Source organism: Nyctibius grandis, chromosome 12 (genome assembly GCF_013368605.1).
Source record: "Nyctibius grandis isolate bNycGra1 chromosome 12, bNycGra1.pri, whole genome shotgun sequence".
Classification (NCBI taxonomy): Eukaryota; Metazoa; Chordata; class Aves; order Nyctibiiformes; family Nyctibiidae; genus Nyctibius; species Nyctibius grandis.
The window spans coordinates 18,070,130-18,087,040 of NC_090669.1; the positions used below are offsets into that span (position 1 = coordinate 18,070,130).

Consider the following 16,911-nt stretch of genomic DNA (forward strand, 5'->3'; position numbering starts at 1 on the left):
ACAGCACCCAGCACCTCGGCACGGCCAGGCAAGGCGGTGGCCAGCGGCCAGGCGAGGCGGGAAGGGGCGCGAGGCGGGAAGGGGCGCGAGGCGGGAAGGGGCGCGAGGCGGGAAGGGGCGCGAGGCGGGAAGGGGCGCGAGGCGGGAAGGGGCTGGCAGCCATCCGGGGCCCCTCCAAGATGGCGGCCCCTCCACACGGCGCCCCTCCCTCGGGGACGGCGCGGCCGCTGGGCGGCGGTGGCGGGTGCCGCGGCGCAGGGCGGGCGCCGCGGCGGGAGGCCGGGCCGGGCCGGGCCGGGCCGTGGCAGGGGAGCCTGGCGGCGTTCCCGGCTGGCAGGCGGCGAAGGGAGACGGCGCTGCCGGCCGAGGCGGTGGCGGTGAGCCAGCAGCGCCGAGCACTGGCGGCTCGCCCTGACGCGGCCCCAGGAGGGGGCGAAGGCCGCCCTGTGGAGGTCGGTACCGGCCGCCGTCCCCCCCGCCGAGGCCGGTCTGGGAACGGCTGCCGCTGGGAGACGCGTCCGGTGGCTGTTGGCCTGACAGCGAGCAGCTCTGCGAGGGCTTGGGGGAAATGCCTAAAACTTCCCGATGTTCGTCCTTGCAGGGTGCAAGGGACGGGTTTCCCAGTGGCGTGGCCGTCCGCAGCGGCCCGCCGGGAAGGAACTGCAGCCATCCCCTGGGCTTGCAGTTCAAAACATCCCTCTGGAAATAACTGCGGAATTTAAAAAAAAAAAAAAAAAAAAGAAAGAGAGAGCACAGTGGGGAATAACCACTTCAGCCTAGTGCTGGAGGAGAAATTAGCTTAATGTTTCACATACTTACTTACGGCCAAAACAGTCTAGCCCTGGGCTGCTGGCAGCAAAGCACAGGAACAGTTTTTAATCAAAGATTTTGTAAAAATACAGTATTGCCTTTAAAGCACCGATTTCATGCTAACAAAACGCTATTTTGTAACCTGTTCTTTCAGCAGCTTAATACTGGGGACAAGATGGTCGTATCCGGGTTCCTGTAATGTAACTTAGTTACACACGTTTGTATTCTTTAAGGCATTTGACGTTTTTCCCAAGACAAAAGAAATCAGCAGATTCTGGACGGCTGATGTCGGTACTGGGGATGGGTTTTGTTAGGCCATCAGTAAGATCTTTTCCCGGTAACAAATGTCCCAAAAGATCTTTCTGTACAGTTACCTTTTTGAAATATGGCTTGTTTTATCTATGGTTCTACATAAAAAAATAATTAAGAGTCTTACTGGTTAAAGTGAAAGCTCCATATCAAAGTTCCCAGCCCTTAAAATGTCACCAAATAATTCAAAAGAATAATTTTAAAGCGTGACATTTCACAAGAATCATTTTTAGGCTAAATATATTTTTTGGTACACAGCAATTTAAACAGGTTTGGGGAACCTGATGTGAATTTAGTATTCACTTAAAAGTTTTTATTAGTAGACCTTCATTTACCATGAAGCAGGTAGGTTCTGTTGATTAGCAGCACGGTTACCACTGAGCCTCAGTTACACCAAATACCTATTTACCTTGAGTGATGCACACACCTCTGCAAAAGAGGACAGACTATTAACTTCATCAGGTTCCTCCAAGTAGAATTAGCAAATGCAATTGAAAGGCTCTGTAAAATAAACAGATAATCTAGTGGGACCACTAAGATTTGCTAGGGTACTCCCTTTTAGTGGATGTTAATAAAATTGAATGTGTAACTTAAGTCTACAGCCCTAAAATCCATTATGTTGTCCAGGTAGAGAATCCCCTTTGCTTAAGCACAAGTGTTAATAATTCATTTTTAATTAAACTGTCAGATTCCGATATCATACTTTTCCTGTTGCTCATGCCTTTTTAGGTATTCCACAGAAATGTGTTTTCATTTATATCAGAAAGATTTTATATTAGATGTCATGCATCTTTTAAAGCACAGGCAGTGCCAACATTAAGAAATGCCTGACTGACGAAGACACTTTATTCATGTGGTGTAGAGCTTTAGCAAAGCGGGTAACACATTGGAAATATTCATTACAATGATTCACAATTACAGTAGGCATTAAGTAACTTTTCAACTGCATATTTCAGTAATAGTTATTCATATTAATCATTCCTGTGGAGGTACACACTCCAAGACTGCATTTCTTACAGGGTTTTTTTGAGTACATCCTGATATTCAGGAAGCTATGCACACCTATAAGATTCACAATCAACACGTCCCTGTGTGAGCAATTACCCCAACTGTCTGAATAACCAGTGTGTCAGCTGGGAATCAGGTGGGAAAAAGCAAGTGGCTTGAACACTCAGAGGACTCACAAAGTACAAACGGTCAGCTCAGCTGAACTGAGGTTTTACTGCAGGGTCTAGAAACTACACATGGACTTCATCTGCAACAAATGCCCCTGCCGTAATTCCTTGAGGGTGTTACCAACTAGAGTGAAACAGGGAAAGACAAACAGTCTATTCATAATATATTACCACTCAGCACTGCAGCTTACCAGTAATACCAGATTCAAATCCTGTTGTATAAAGAACCATGCAGGTAGGGCACATTTGGCCCTTCAATGCCCTTTTGCCAAAAACTAGGCAAAAAACATGCAGGCCATACATGAGATGAGATGTAAAATGGTATTAAAAAAATAGTACATGAAAGCCAGTATTATAGCTCTTTATCAACTTATTAACTGCAAGAAAGCATGGATGAAGGTTAAACTGGATAAAGACTAGGTGGTGATGTACTGAATTCTTATCTCCCTGCCAGCGTGGAGCCCACAAACATATATGCAATAGGTGCTGCTTATGCTCTAGTATTGTGCTTGTGAGGCAAAGCCATGCTGCGCCAGGGCACTCACTGCAGATTAAGGGTGTCCTAAGTTAATTTATGGCAAGCTAGCCACTGAGACCTCGCTGCAATCTCTCTCACATTAATTTCCCCTGACAAACAACTAATGTTTCAAACTATTCCTAGTAGAATTGAGCGCCAGTACAGTGATCTTTGCAGGCAGAGCTTAACATCAGAGCAAGAACTATCCCTGCTGTACGTACATTATACTGCTGCTATTCAACAGAATATCTTTCCTTCTATTGAAAAAAAAAACCAAAACAAAAAAAAGGAAAACAAGATGTCAGCATTTCATTTCCCAGCAAGAGAAAGTACGCTACCGATAGTGTTACCAGGTGTTTCTGGTAGAGCTGGAGGGATTGTGCTGGGTAGTTATCACTCCCTTGCTCTGCACTCCTGTCCATGTATTCCTCAGACTTTTGTTGTGCTTGAATACAGAAGAACATCTCTGCTATGGCCAGGTCTGTATTATAGCTGCCATTTGCCCGTCCTGTTTGTACTTCCCCCTTCTTCACTTTCCCACGTGAAGTGCCTAAGAGCTTCTCATGTTCTGTTGTGTTTTGTGATGCAACTGAAAATCCCATTAAATTTCTTTTTTTCTTCTCTCTCAAACTTGCTCTTTCATAAAGAACAATGGGGAAAATGCGTCTATACACAAATGACATTACAATAAAGTCTCTTCAAAGTCCCTATAGATAAGGATTATTTCACCCAACATGCCCCCTACTCGCCATTCAGCTCACTTTAGGAAGCAAAAAAAACAGCATTTACCATTTCACCCTTACCCTCTTTCTCTGTCAGATAAATTGTTAAGTATTATTACACCAGAGTTTCTCAGCTTCAAGATCAAATTAGCAACATAACCCCTCTCAAACAAAAAGAAACAAAACCACAGGAATCAATGGATGATCTCATATCACACTAGTAGTGGGCAATTAGCAAAGAGAAACAGAAGGATGAACATGATCATACTTTCACTAGGTAAACAAAGTTTATCTGTAAAACAGATTTATTGCTAAATGTAGTTCAAAGTATCAACAGAAATTGTGCATGTCATTTGGTCTTTCATTCATTAAGCACATAGATCTTTGAAAACATGATTCTGCCTAATGAGCTGTGTTAAGTGGCTCTTGGATTATTATTTTGTTGCTATTCTAGTGAAAGATCTGGACTCACAGAAGCTGATGAAAGAAAGCAAAGCTTCAGTGATTCTGCACTCAGATATCAGCTTCTCAGCCTAATCTCTAGGACAATTCTCAATTTATTTATTTACTTAAAGAGTACAAGCATCACCAAATCCTATTTTAGAGCTTGTCTGAAGTAGATTTTGTCATCACAAATGGAAGAAGGATCAAGGATGCAGAGTTCCCAGTTAGGGAACTTCACTATAAAGTACTCTTCAAAAGTATTCTGAAGGGTACCAATAAAAAGACTGCACCACTTCCAACCACTCAAGTATTTAATTCAAATAAAGCATCATTTACTTGTTCTAAGAAAGCAGACAGCATGTCAAAAGATGCAGAAACAGTTGCTTCAGTTTTTCTTGGAACTTTCACCAAAAACATTTCTGGCTAAGTTTTACCAATTTAACGGGGTCCATCCAAGCATTGAAAAACAAGTATAATTATTCTATGTAATTAATCTTTCAAAATAGATCACAAAACACAGCTTTCTTCCAAAAACAGGTACACATACTAATTTCAAGATTGAGTGTCAACAATGGTTCTTACAACAAACCGTAGAATTCATTGTAGAATAGGCAGCCTTTTTTCAAAAGGTTTCAAGACACTTAGTATATTTGTCTCAATAAAATTTGTTTTTTTAAAATATACTTCTGTGGCTAGGCAGAACAGAAAAGTCATTTAAAAATAAGGTGAATCCAGCAGACACCCAGAGAAGCAGCCCCATCACTGCACAAACCAACGTATGTTTTAATATCAAATCTTCTGAATGCAGAGACTTGTTGAGGACTTCCTGCACTTTGATAGCAAATAGACAGCTCTTGTAGGCTCATGAGGCAACTTCGTTAACACAATACTAGTTGACTTGCCTAACTGAAGGGCAAGTTACTCTCTGTTTCACTTCAATGTGAGTTTTCCTTCAACAGCAAGTCACAACTCGACTTCACCTTTGTACCAGAGTATGTGGAAGAACTATTTAGCCTGTATTTTTGGCAGCACTCCTCTTCAAAAACCACTCAGCACACACTGATTGTACTCATCGAAAATCAATGCAAAGCTTTGTAAATCCCTGGAAATGTTCAGTTCTGAATTTCTAAAGCCACTTGCTTTGGGTATGATGAACAAATTGTCTTACAACAGTCTACACTGTACGTACGGTTGGCAGGAAGGATTTTTAATCTTCTGAGTGGAAGATGGTAGTTTCATCATTTTAGCTCCAGTAAAAATACTAGAACTCCAATTATTACTTGATAGGCAATTTCCAATTTCAAGCCACATCTGTTTAAAATTTCTTTTTGCTAATTCATTTCAGCAGTGTTATCACAACACTACAGAGAGTGATGGAAAAAGTAATTCAGTGTTTTGCAAGGAAAAAAAAAACCCCAAGATATGAAAGAGAAACTGCTGAACACAGAAATAAATGCAACTCAACCCAAGGTAGGGAATATAGCAGCCTTGAACACATAATACTCCACACACTGATTCCTCATAACTTAACAACTATAACAGAACTATGCCAGAACAAAGACTTGCCACAATAGTTTTCTTTTAGAGATCAAAAATTAAGTTAAGTTGTGAGTGATCATTTATTATATTTATTTTTTTGCACATTATTTGCCTTGCTGGGAATGAGTATGTATTAGGTGCATTCATTTTTTCACCATTTCACAAACCACAGGCTGAGCACTGGTGATGGGAAAGAAGTATTCTGTCAACTTTCAGCTGAGTGTCCCTATTGAGATGCAGCTGTCCAGCTACAGTACAGCTCACTGCTCTGAGTTTTTGTGAGCATTAATTATCCTCCGTCGCGTTGCTTGGTTTCTGGCCCTGTTTTCTTCATACTGGAAGACAGATAAGGAAATTAATAGATCAGCTGTTATCATTAAACAGATAAGTCAAATTTTAAAGTGTAGAGAGTGTTTATTACTCAGGAACAGAAACGGTATCTTTGACTGATGCATTAGAAATGCAGTTCTTGTTAATATCTATCCATTGGTTCATTTTTACTTTGAAATTAACATTAATTTGATTAAAATACACATTTCTAAGTTGGTAATTAAGCTAAAGAGTATTAAAACATTTAATAAAGAAGATTCAGTTAATCTTAAGGAGGAACTTAATTATACAGCCATCTTATGTACAACAGCTACACTTCACACATTAACTAGGAAAAAAAGTTGCACTGGTGCTATTCTAGAGCACAGGTCAGGCTCTTTTCCTTTTAAAAGATACTGATTAATAGAAGTGTGTCTGCCTTCTGAAACATGACTTTCTTTTGACAGACTTAGTCTATTTTTGATCCTCATCATTAATTATATGCACAGCTAAAGTAGTGTACCAAGATGAAAGGAACAAAGGCAAACTGGGGTTGAATGAGGGTAAGGCATTTTGGGGCTTTTTATGGTTTAAAAAAGAAACACAACAGAGACAGGACTCTGGTGTAAAAATGGAATCAAGAAAGCCTTCACAGTTTAGATACATGCATAGGAAGACCATGCTTTCAAGTATGCCCCTGCAGCAGCAAAAGCCTGAAGACTGAAGAGCCTAACTTTCTTTCATTGCAGCCAAAAAGGAAACCTTTTCATGGCTAAAAGAAATGAAAAATTAAAAATCAGTGCATGATTTGTTATATATTTCATGAGAAACAAATTATTCTTGGCCTTAAGTTAAAGCATATATTTGTTCAAGTTTTTAATAATTGATATCAAGAATAAAACCCAAGTAACCCAAAAATACTCAATTCTCTATATAATGTAATAAACTACTAAGGAGATTGATTTTGGAAAGGATTTGCAGTTTTTCACTCATTATACTGATTGGTTTATAACTGAAATAATGGCCCGAAACATTACTTAACATTTACAGAATGTTTAACTTTTCCCCATGCCAATATTTAATTTTTCAATAACCCATCCATGTTTTTACATAGAATGAGAACAATGGAGCTTTAAAAGCTACGTCTGTACCTATTCTATACTTGTGAACAGCCTTTCAGGGGCTTCCTGGCAATGGCATCTCAATGTAGCCATATTTTAAGAAGGCAGACAAATATAGCCACCAAGAACTCCTTTTAATGTAAAGGCTTCAATGGAACAAAGAAAAATAAGATTATATGGAAAAAAACTTTACTTCATTATTTTCCAGATCTGTGCGACAGTTTTTACAGGAGAAATAAAAAAGCTATTTGACATAAGCAGATTAAATTAATTCCCATAGAGTGGCAGGGGGAAAAGAGGGGGCCCAAACTGTTCCGGCCATCATGCACTTGAAGTTTCCATTTTTAGACATAATTGTGAAATTTATGTCAAAATTAGTAAGTACAATTTCAAGTTAAAAGGCGTTCATTTATGTGTTCTGTCTTGTAGGCCTGACAACCACAAACGTACAGACCAGCTGATACTCTTCTGAACATGTGCCTATTAGCTAGTTGATGTACTTAACTGCTAGAGTATTCCATTTCTTTGTATCTGCAGATACAGTACAGCAACGAGCAGGTCCTAAGCACCAATATTTTCATTTAGGGCCTAGCTCAGCAACTCATCAAGTACTTTCAGTCAGCATAGCTGACTTCAGTAATAAGTGTTACTCATGCAGAAGTGACCATTCCTGCTTTATATTCTATTCTGTGCGAATACCACTACAAAAAAAATTCAGAAAAAATCAGAAGCAACTTGTGAAGTGTCAGTTTCTATTTGCAATATTTGTTTGGTTAAAATGTGTGTTTGCCTATATTTGTATATCCAAAAATAGACCATGCCATTTGTTAAAGCCAGATTTTATCTGACAAATTTATCAAAAAAAAGTTTAAATTTGGTCTCAAATGCCCACTCCAGCATGTGCTTGCATTTCAAGGCCTATTTATTGATTTGTACTAGTTAGTAAAAAGCAACTCTATTTCTATCCCATGGCCTTTTTTTTCTTAAGCATTTAACTCATAGTAAATTTGCTTCTTACCTCTTTCTTTAAGCACTTCCGCATCTCACGGTCAATATCATTGCAATGGCCAAAAAATTTCAAAATGTTGTGCTGATAAGTTAGGGAGAAAAAAAAATTACAATTCAAAGGTTTCTTCCTCAGAAGTTCTAAATTTCTCAGAAGTCACCTGCATTTTGCAACATACCCTGGTCTTCTTTTCCTTTTCTCTTTTTTTCTGAAAAAAATGATACTTTGTAACTTTTTTATTGAGTAGCTACAACTTACAGCCACCCCTGCCTTGCTGAAAGTTGAAGGTACTCACCATGTTACAAAACCAGACTAAAAGAGGATACCTAAGCTGAAGCTATGAAGTCTAAATGTAGAACATACATTTATTGATTTAGGAATCACTCTTACAACTTTCACTCACAGGAGCTTGAATAACGTACAAAAAAAAGATTCTGAACTCTAGTTTGTGATATAGAAAGATGTAGGGAGATCTACAGGCATCCTGGAGGCAAGGTCCTCTGTGCTTTAGTTTTCATTACCTCTTCATGACCTAAAGAGGCAAAGGACTTGATGCTCCATCATCCCAACCACATGAAGAACGTGTTGTTGGTCCAGAAGATGCAGGCACTAGGCTTAAACGACTGAAATGTTAGAACCAGTACAAAAAATGGGGAATTAAGTTTCTCCAGATCTTGAAGTTAATAAATAAAGTGCATTTACCATCTTTATGACACAGCTCAACTATCGGCCTCATGCATACTTAAGCATTACTTAGTTTCTGAAAAACTGCAGGCATTGTCCTCACGAAGGCATTCCCCAGCTAACCTGGTGATACTCACCATAAAAATCTGTCCTCTTAGCCAGGATTTCCTGAAGCAATTTCATATTATCAGCCATCAAATCACTCTCAGAATGCGTTCTTCTAAAAAGACTACTTTCTCAGAATGATGCTTGCTACCATGCCACAGAATCTCGTAGCAGAATCTGGTAGCAGAGCATCCAAGCAATACAGAAGACCTGAAGGAGTGGAGGTCTTAGTAGACATTTACAGCTATACAATCAATAGAGACAATTTGACCAATCTTTTAGACAACTAATGAATTAAAAAAAAAAAGACCATGAAGAACAAAACAGATGAGAATGAATTCACTTCTGTATTTCAGAGGGAAACCTACGCACATTTCTGTAGCTGATGAGCAGCTAGATGGATTTATACAAGTAATACAGGAACACTACTAAGAATTCAAACAGTGGACAAGATTACGCCCAACAGAACATGACTGAAAGTAGGAGTGGGTTAATAAAGATTATGACAAACACTTAACTATAGCAGTGCTATAATTAGCTTGTTTATACCTTTCTGCTTTATGAAGGGCATCAGATGACACTCTGAAGCAGTTGCATGTGGTAAATGGTCACTTTACTGCAAGCTGATCTTGCTTTTACACCATTTTCATTTTAGCTAATACAGATTTAATTTTGTATTCTAGTCCCATACCTGCATGTTAAATTTCAAGGTGAGCGCTCACATTTCAAGCTAACTCCACTCTTATTAATGCTTACAGTGAGTTGAATTGACGTTTCTTTAGCCAGATTCCTAAGCTGTCAACTTTTCAGCTTAGATTTTGAGGAAAAAAGAATCAGTTTCTCAAAAATAGTTATTACGGCTATTACAGCAATATGATTGTAAGACAATATGCATTTCTTTCAGCTGCTACCTATAAAAATAAGTCTCTTTAAAGCACACACTTGGCACCAGAATGGAGTTGTTAAAAAAAAAAAAAATCAAAATAATGATATCAAATAGGAATCCCATTAACTAGATGCAAAACTTGATATAATAGGCAGGCTCTATATTAGGAATAAAGTAAATCAAACTGACTTTTGTGGAAATGCACACAGAGGACACCCAATTAAAAAATAATGCTTTTCATCCCTCAGGAATATTCATTTAAATTGTAGGTGAAGGTTCTTAGGTCATTTTGGCATTATAACAAAAGAGCAGGTAGTCACTGACAGCTGATTAATGTAATTGACTTTTCAGATTTCAGTGACTTCAATTTAAAAAAAAATATTTCAGTACATTCCCCTTGAATTTTAAACGAAAAGGTATTGCTTCCTTTCAACTAAGCATGAAAGAAGCCATCTTCACCCTTTCTGTTCTGAGACTGCTAGCACAAATACCCTCTCGTAGTTGAGCACAAGACTGACAAAAGTAATTCCTCTTCATGTAAAGATCAACTTCAAACAAAACCAAGAGAATATAATCCTGTGCATGACTGTATTATTGCTGCTCCTAGTCCTTCAAGTCAAATTGGCAATAGATTCCTTTGAATCACTTGCTGCCAAGGAATTCAAGTACACCTTTTAGTTCCAGTTCCCTCTTCAACTCAGGGTAGTCTAATAAGCTACACTATACAGAAAGCCTGTGATGCCTGTATAGGAACATTCATTTTTATTAAAAAAAAATAAAATCACAAAACCAGTCAATCATCATTACTTTCAAGTAGTAAATGAGTATTTCTGGATTCTCTGGTCAAAGCATAGAAAGCCCAACTACGTATGTACCAAAAAGCAGGACAAATCTGAGTATATTTTCTTTCCTGATTGGCTTTGTTTTCACAATTATGAAAAATTAATAACAACACTTTAATTTTATATTACCTATAGAGGTTTTATTCTCCTTTTAACTGATAGTAATTTTATTTGGCAATCCTTTTGATATTATAGTAGTTAATGTACAGGAGAGTCTTCTCACTTAATTCTAGCTACTGAACACTTGTAGCTACATTACAACATTAAAGTTGTTTCAAAAAAAAAGCAACTTAAAAAAAAAAAGTCTCTACAATCTCTCAAATTACCTAAAGCATCTTTTAGGCAAATTAAAATTTCAGAACTCAGAAAAAAGGCGTAACTCTTACACTAGATAAAACTTCTAGCTTTAAAGCTTGGGGATGTTCTGTACAAGAATTTTGTACCTTAGGATTAAAAAATTTAGACAGTGCATAAGAACAGACAGGCAATGATATGGGAAGTACCACATATAAGAAGGCATCAACAGATTCCAGCATGCTTACATTTCAAGATATTGTACAAGTGCCAACAAAACCCAATTAAACATTGCTGAACAAACCCAGCACAGTATACTCACTGCAAGTGAATGTTAGTATAAAAACTCTGCTCCCTTCATTGTTGTAATTTAGAAATCATAAGAAAGTGTGGTACTGCAAAAGTTTTCTTTTATATGTTAGTTTAGCTACTTTAAAATCTGCAAAAATGTTGTTATTTCTCTTACAGGAAATGTGAGATGAGTGTTTTGTATGAATTATCAATCATCAGCCTTGTTTTTCTTTCTGTAATGACTCTTGCAAAGAAAAACTTAGAATTCTGCTCAAAACAGTAAAGCTAACATATATATTGTCTTAGAATGTATGGATAACTGCATTACAAAAAAAGTATAAATATCACATCTGAACATGGAGGTGAAAATATTGTAGATTGCATGTAAGGGTGTAAACCATTCTTTTCACATTCCTAATCGACATTTAAATACATTTTTGTCTCAGTGAAAACTCTGAAATTGAACTTTTTCTGCGCTAACACAGAAATATATCTGTACAGAACATCTATCTAGAGCATACAAGAGAACTGGGAAAATAATTAACAATATTGCAACAATGCTGCAGACATCTTGGCTTTCATTGCAGGGGCTGACTCTTCTACATCTACAGGTTTACTACAGACCAAATTAAAAAAAAAAAAAAGGCTTTTAAACGAGTGAGGTGAAGATTCTATCTTCTTGAAGCAATGAAGAGCCTTGAGAAGCCTGAAGACAATTTGGCATTTTACATGCTTGAGTAGGTGCCTGTTAAGAAGATGGAAGTCAAACAGTAATTGGCATTTAGCTCTCCAAGCACTGGATGTAAGGCAGGCTGCATGTCTGGGTCCTCGTCAACACATCTGCTTATCAACAGACTGAAGCATCTGCCCAGTGGACAGCTAGAATACGGAAATGCTGTGAGCATACAAAAAGAGGGCATGTGAAGTTGCTTTTATTATTGTTTTTTGAGGGCCGCACAGTACTAAAAGGTGCAGAAGTTATTTAAATTCTTAAAATAGGTCCATACTTGTCGAGCTGTAGCACAGGAAATTTTAATGCATGTTTTATTTCCTAAAGAAATCACTGGCAAAATTTTACACAGTTGTCAGATGCCTCTTCAGTGAAAACGTACTAGCTACATTTCATGGCTGTGCTGCCTAGAGGAGGTTTTTCTGTCTATGATCATATAATATTCTCACTAATTTATCTGACACTTATTTCCCCAACCCACCCACTCTTTTCTCAGCTCAAAACTCCTTACCTCCTTGTGACACTTCTTGAGCAGACTGATAACTAGGTTACATTCTTCAGTGTGCAGATGAGGAGACAGGTCTGGATGCATCTTTAGTTAGGGATAATTTTAGTAGTACAAGCACAAGAATCTGAGAAAACTTCCACCTGCCAACATTAAAATATGAAAGTATAACTAGAAAGTTTGAGTTAACCACTTAAGATGTTATCACACAGTATTATTTTAACAAAAAATAATACGTATAATTTATATTACACAGTTAAAGTAACTAAAACCAGCACGTCTGTTCTTCTACACAGCCCAAATGTTAAAAGTTAACTAGGAGTTTATATTCTTTGCTATCATGGACATAAGCGTGCACTTGGGATTTTAATTTTCAGGGACTCCCTAGTAGCATTAATCTTTCTTGAACTGCAGATTATCTTTTCACTTTTCTACTTCAGTTTTCTTCTTGCTAGCTTTAAAAAAGCTAAGTATATGTAATTTTCTTTCTACCTTATACAAAGATGGATCAGAACGGGAAGCACAATGATATTTCATTACAGCACTCTGAGACGTGGCGTCTTTTTTAGTTATCTACATGCTTTTTAAAAAATCCTGATCCAAAGCATTGACGATGCTTTAAAAACCAGTAATTATGTTTTTTAATTATGCCAAACTGGAATGTCCTTTCCTGCAACTTCACGTTGTTGCCTCTTGCCCTTTCACTGTGCTCCTCTGAAAAGCATCTGGATCTGTCTTCTGCATGACTCCCCCACTCCTTCAGGTAATGGAAGAGAGCACCGAGGTTTCCCTCAAGTCTTCTCTCTGAACGCTAAAGCAGCCTAGCCCCCTCAGCCCTGCCGCACACGCCACCTGTTCCACCCTCCTGACCCTCTTAGTCTCCCCTTTGCTGGACTTGTTTTCTTTATCATCTCTGTTAGACTGTGGGACCCAAAGATGAACACAGTATTTCAGATGTGGCCTCAACACTGCCAAGAAGAGGGGAATAACAATAATAATAATAATAATAATAATAATAATAATAATAAATAATAATAATAATAAAAACTTCCCTTGACCTGCTAGCTACACAGCCCCGTGTGCTGTTAGCCTTTGCTGCCGCAAGGGTGCACTACTAAATCACGTCTTCGCTTCATGTCAGCCAAGACCCCCAGGTCCTTTTCTGCAGGGTTCTGTGGGGCAGGAACAAACTTTGTTCTAGAAATAAATTTTTATATTCCTTCCCATTAAAAAAAAAAAATCCCAGAAGAAATTTTCAAGATCTTTTGTTGAAAAGGATGAAAGCGTCATACAACAATGGCTGAAATAAGATGACATCTTTGTTGTGGAAGATCACCAGGGAGGGAAGAAAAGTCCAGTTCATACCAAGGCAAATGGGCTCATCTTGACAAAATTCTACTTGTATGACCCATACTGCCACTGAATTAGCGAGACACCTTTTTTGTTTACTTAGTCTTTTGTCATTCCCCCTCCTGCCAAAGAGTTCATCTTTCTAGCTGCAATACACCAGGCAAATACCACTACAACTTGTACTAAGTAGCCATCACTGTTTTAACACTCCAGCTAAATGGACGAGCTAAATCAGTGAATTTGCAAGCGTAAAATCCCAATATTCAGCTGCAGTGCTGGCAGCTACAATCTACACTGCTATTCCTAGAACACTCAATTAATATATTTGGCTTGAAGAGGTATGTACACTAACTTACCCAATATTTCCCATCACGTGTTCAGCTTAACAAGAAGTTATATTCCCATAAGAAAACAAAATTTTAAAAATCCAAACAGATTTAACAGCCTCTGGAGACCCATGAGAATGTGTTCCACATAGTGTTGCAAACACATGTAGTAATTTCTTTCAAAAATCTTCCCCCATACTATCTGGAAGCCTAATATTATACTACATATACTCTTAGCACAGAAGAAGCTGAAACTGTACAAGTTGCTTAAGCATTCTATCCAACAAATTAACAAATGAACCTTTAGAAGTATGACAGCAGGAGCACAACTGTAACAGCAAAGTGATTAAGAACCCTGCCGTGTTATTGCCACCAGCTTTTGATTGCATGCCACACAAAGTCAATATGTTTTAAATTTATCAGTAGATTTTTTTGATAGCACTGGAGTTAGCATTCCCTTGAGAGGGTGACCTGCTCAATGACTGCACATTACTTTAACATGTGTGAACCCAGCTGATTATTAAATCTCTTCATCATTCAGCCTCCAGCTGCTCTTCCTAAAACCGTCATCCGAGCTGGCTGTCTCAGCAGGAGAAAGCAAGACTAATGCTCTAGTGAAATAGGTAGAATGCCCATCAGCACAGGCCAGAAAGTCAAAGGGAGCATTTCCAGGAAAGATTTATTCTTTCTAAACTAAGATTAATAATCACTGTCATTGTTCACAAAATTATTCTCAGATAAAGTGGATAAAAGCTATCAATGCCACAAATAGATAGGGACTGTATTTCATCAATTAAAAGCCTTCTAACGACTCAAATGAATATTCCAGTGGTACCTCTTGCAGGATAGGTGCTACAAATCAGAGGTCCTAACTGTCACACCAGTTCATATATCAGTACTCCTGAAATTCATTTGCAAATAACATTTAATATTGAAATCTTTCAAGTTCAATTACCAGATATGGTACTTAGTTCATGTAGGTTACGATGGATTAAAGTAACAAAACATCTTACAGTGGTCATGGAAGGCTTAACTGGAGCCTTTAAGTACTTTTGAAGTTCATGACTGAACAGTGTTATCAGTGCTCAGTATTATATTTATGTTTAGGAGTGTCAGGTTAGACAGGGATCTATAAATGATCAGAGAAAGGCTAAAATATTTCTGCTGGAGGGGAATGACTGGCTGATGAAAGAGTTCAAGAGTAACAAAAACATGTATGAAAAAAGGACAGGATGAGCTATTGGTTTCCTTAGTTTCTTTTTAATAATGTTCTAATCTAAAATAAAGATAGCAAGTTGCCGTCTTACCAGAATTTAAGTCCACGTGGACAGAATTTTATCTAGGTGGTAGTTTATAAGAAATCCAAGTATGAAAAAATACTGAAAAATAAAAATCACGGAAAAAGACTGGGAATAAGCAATACGAATTGCTCTGAGAAAGCTACTAACAGAAATGCTGGATAAAGAATGTCAAGGTAAACATGCAGTTGCAGTAGAAAAAATACTAGCAGTAAAGTATACGAGTAATATTAAGAAAATACAGGAATTGCTTTAGGAGGAAAATGGACTGCAAATTACTAAGCAAACATTAATATCTGAAGAGGCTATTTGGAGAGAAGTATTTAGATAAACTCAACATAAAGGCACTGATATATTTCACTGGGTTGCACAAAAATGTGGTTTGCCCTTTAATGTGTTTTACATGAGATTTTGAATTCTGCACAGTTTTTCCTTCCTTGTTAAAAGTTACACTGCATATGTATCTAAATGACTCGATTGAAATGCCTTGAGAATTAACTGCAAATCTCTAGAAATTATTAGTCTCTGAAGGTAGAGGACATGGATAAAGATGACTGATCTTTCGAATTCCTCAACTAATATATGGAATATACAGTCAAGAATGGCAAGACCCAGCCAGTATAAAAGTAAAGCACGCTGAAGATGAGATGCTGTCACCAAATTCCTGTTTTGCAAGCTGCTCTTGTACTTCAGCTACATCCACCAGGCTTCATTTCATCGCTATTTTGTTCATTTCCCAATCAAGCAAAGAAAAACACTGTAACACTAGTACTGCTAGCAGAATTTCCTTGCTTACTGTGGAACTGCTTTTCCCCTTCCGAGAGAAGGGGATCGAGGATCACGCTCCCCCGTTGGCAAACACAGCACCTCATCCCTTGAGCAGCGAGACCCGCTGAAGAAAGGCACACAGCACTTGACAGAAAGTAAATATTGTTAGTGTGACACAGCTTTGCTATCGGCTGAAAGCGGCTGCTGCACCTTCACTGTTATCAACAGTTATAGCAGCAGAAGAGGCCCACTTAACCAACCCACGCTGTTTTCAGTCCGTAGGAATCAATGCTCCCAGGAGTCCTTAAAACAGTGATGGGATACATACAGACACGAGGAAAAGCAAGTTTACGACAGTTGCAATGGAAAGCCCCATGTTTCCACTGAGAACAGCCCTTTTAAAAGCTCTCCTTGAGCCCTGAAGGAGGATGCAAGATGAGCAGAGGGTCCCAGATGCCGGCCCCAAGCTGAGGCAGGACACAGCACAGCTCCCCCCAGGCCAGGCCGCGGGGAGGGAAGAAGGCGGCGGGAGGGAGGGGCTGCCCTGCACGACCCTCTTTTATTTTAGGGCTAGAAAGGAACCGCTCGGGTCTGGCCAAAGCCTCCCCTCTCAGCCATCCTCGCACTTACTCCAGTCCCCAGAGGGCAAGCCCCAGCCAGGCGAGACAGGCACCGAGAGCGACCCACCGCCCATGCAGGGCCGGGAGGAGGCGCGGGTGACCCCCGCAGCCCCACCGGAAGCCGCCTCAGCGCACCCGGCAGCCGCGGGAAGAGCTCTCACGGCGCCGGCGCGAGCGCGCGGCGGGGCGGAAGGCGGGGCGTCTTGTGATTGGGCGGCTCGGGCACCGTGCGGAGTCTGATTGGGCGCTTCGAAAGGTGG

The 16,911-nt window shown here is 39.2% G+C and overlaps 1 protein-coding gene across 4 annotated transcripts; it reads right to left on the minus strand.

Moving 5' to 3' along the window:
• Positions 1 to 4,270: 4,270 nt before the first annotated feature.
• CMC2 (C-X9-C motif containing 2) lies at positions 4,271 to 16,818 on the minus strand. Of its 4 annotated transcripts, XM_068411264.1 has the most exons (6): positions 16,662 to 16,818; positions 13,348 to 13,461; positions 12,296 to 12,432; positions 8,131 to 8,160; positions 7,965 to 8,036; positions 4,271 to 5,851 (listed from the first exon to the last, which is right to left on the minus strand). In XM_068411264.1, exons 3-6 carry the CDS (start codon positions 12,374 to 12,376, stop codon positions 5,777 to 5,779), a joined length of 258 nt encoding a protein of 85 aa, XP_068267365.1. In that variant the 5' UTR covers positions 12,377 to 12,432; positions 13,348 to 13,461; positions 16,662 to 16,818; the 3' UTR covers positions 4,271 to 5,776. The 4 variants fall into 4 exon arrangements, with proteins under 4 accessions (XP_068267365.1, XP_068267364.1, XP_068267366.1 ...); XM_068411263.1 differs by lacking the exon at positions 13,348 to 13,461; XM_068411265.1 differs by lacking the exons at positions 13,348 to 13,461; positions 16,662 to 16,818 and adding an exon at positions 16,060 to 16,140.
• Between the last annotated feature and the right edge of the window lie 93 nt (positions 16,819 to 16,911).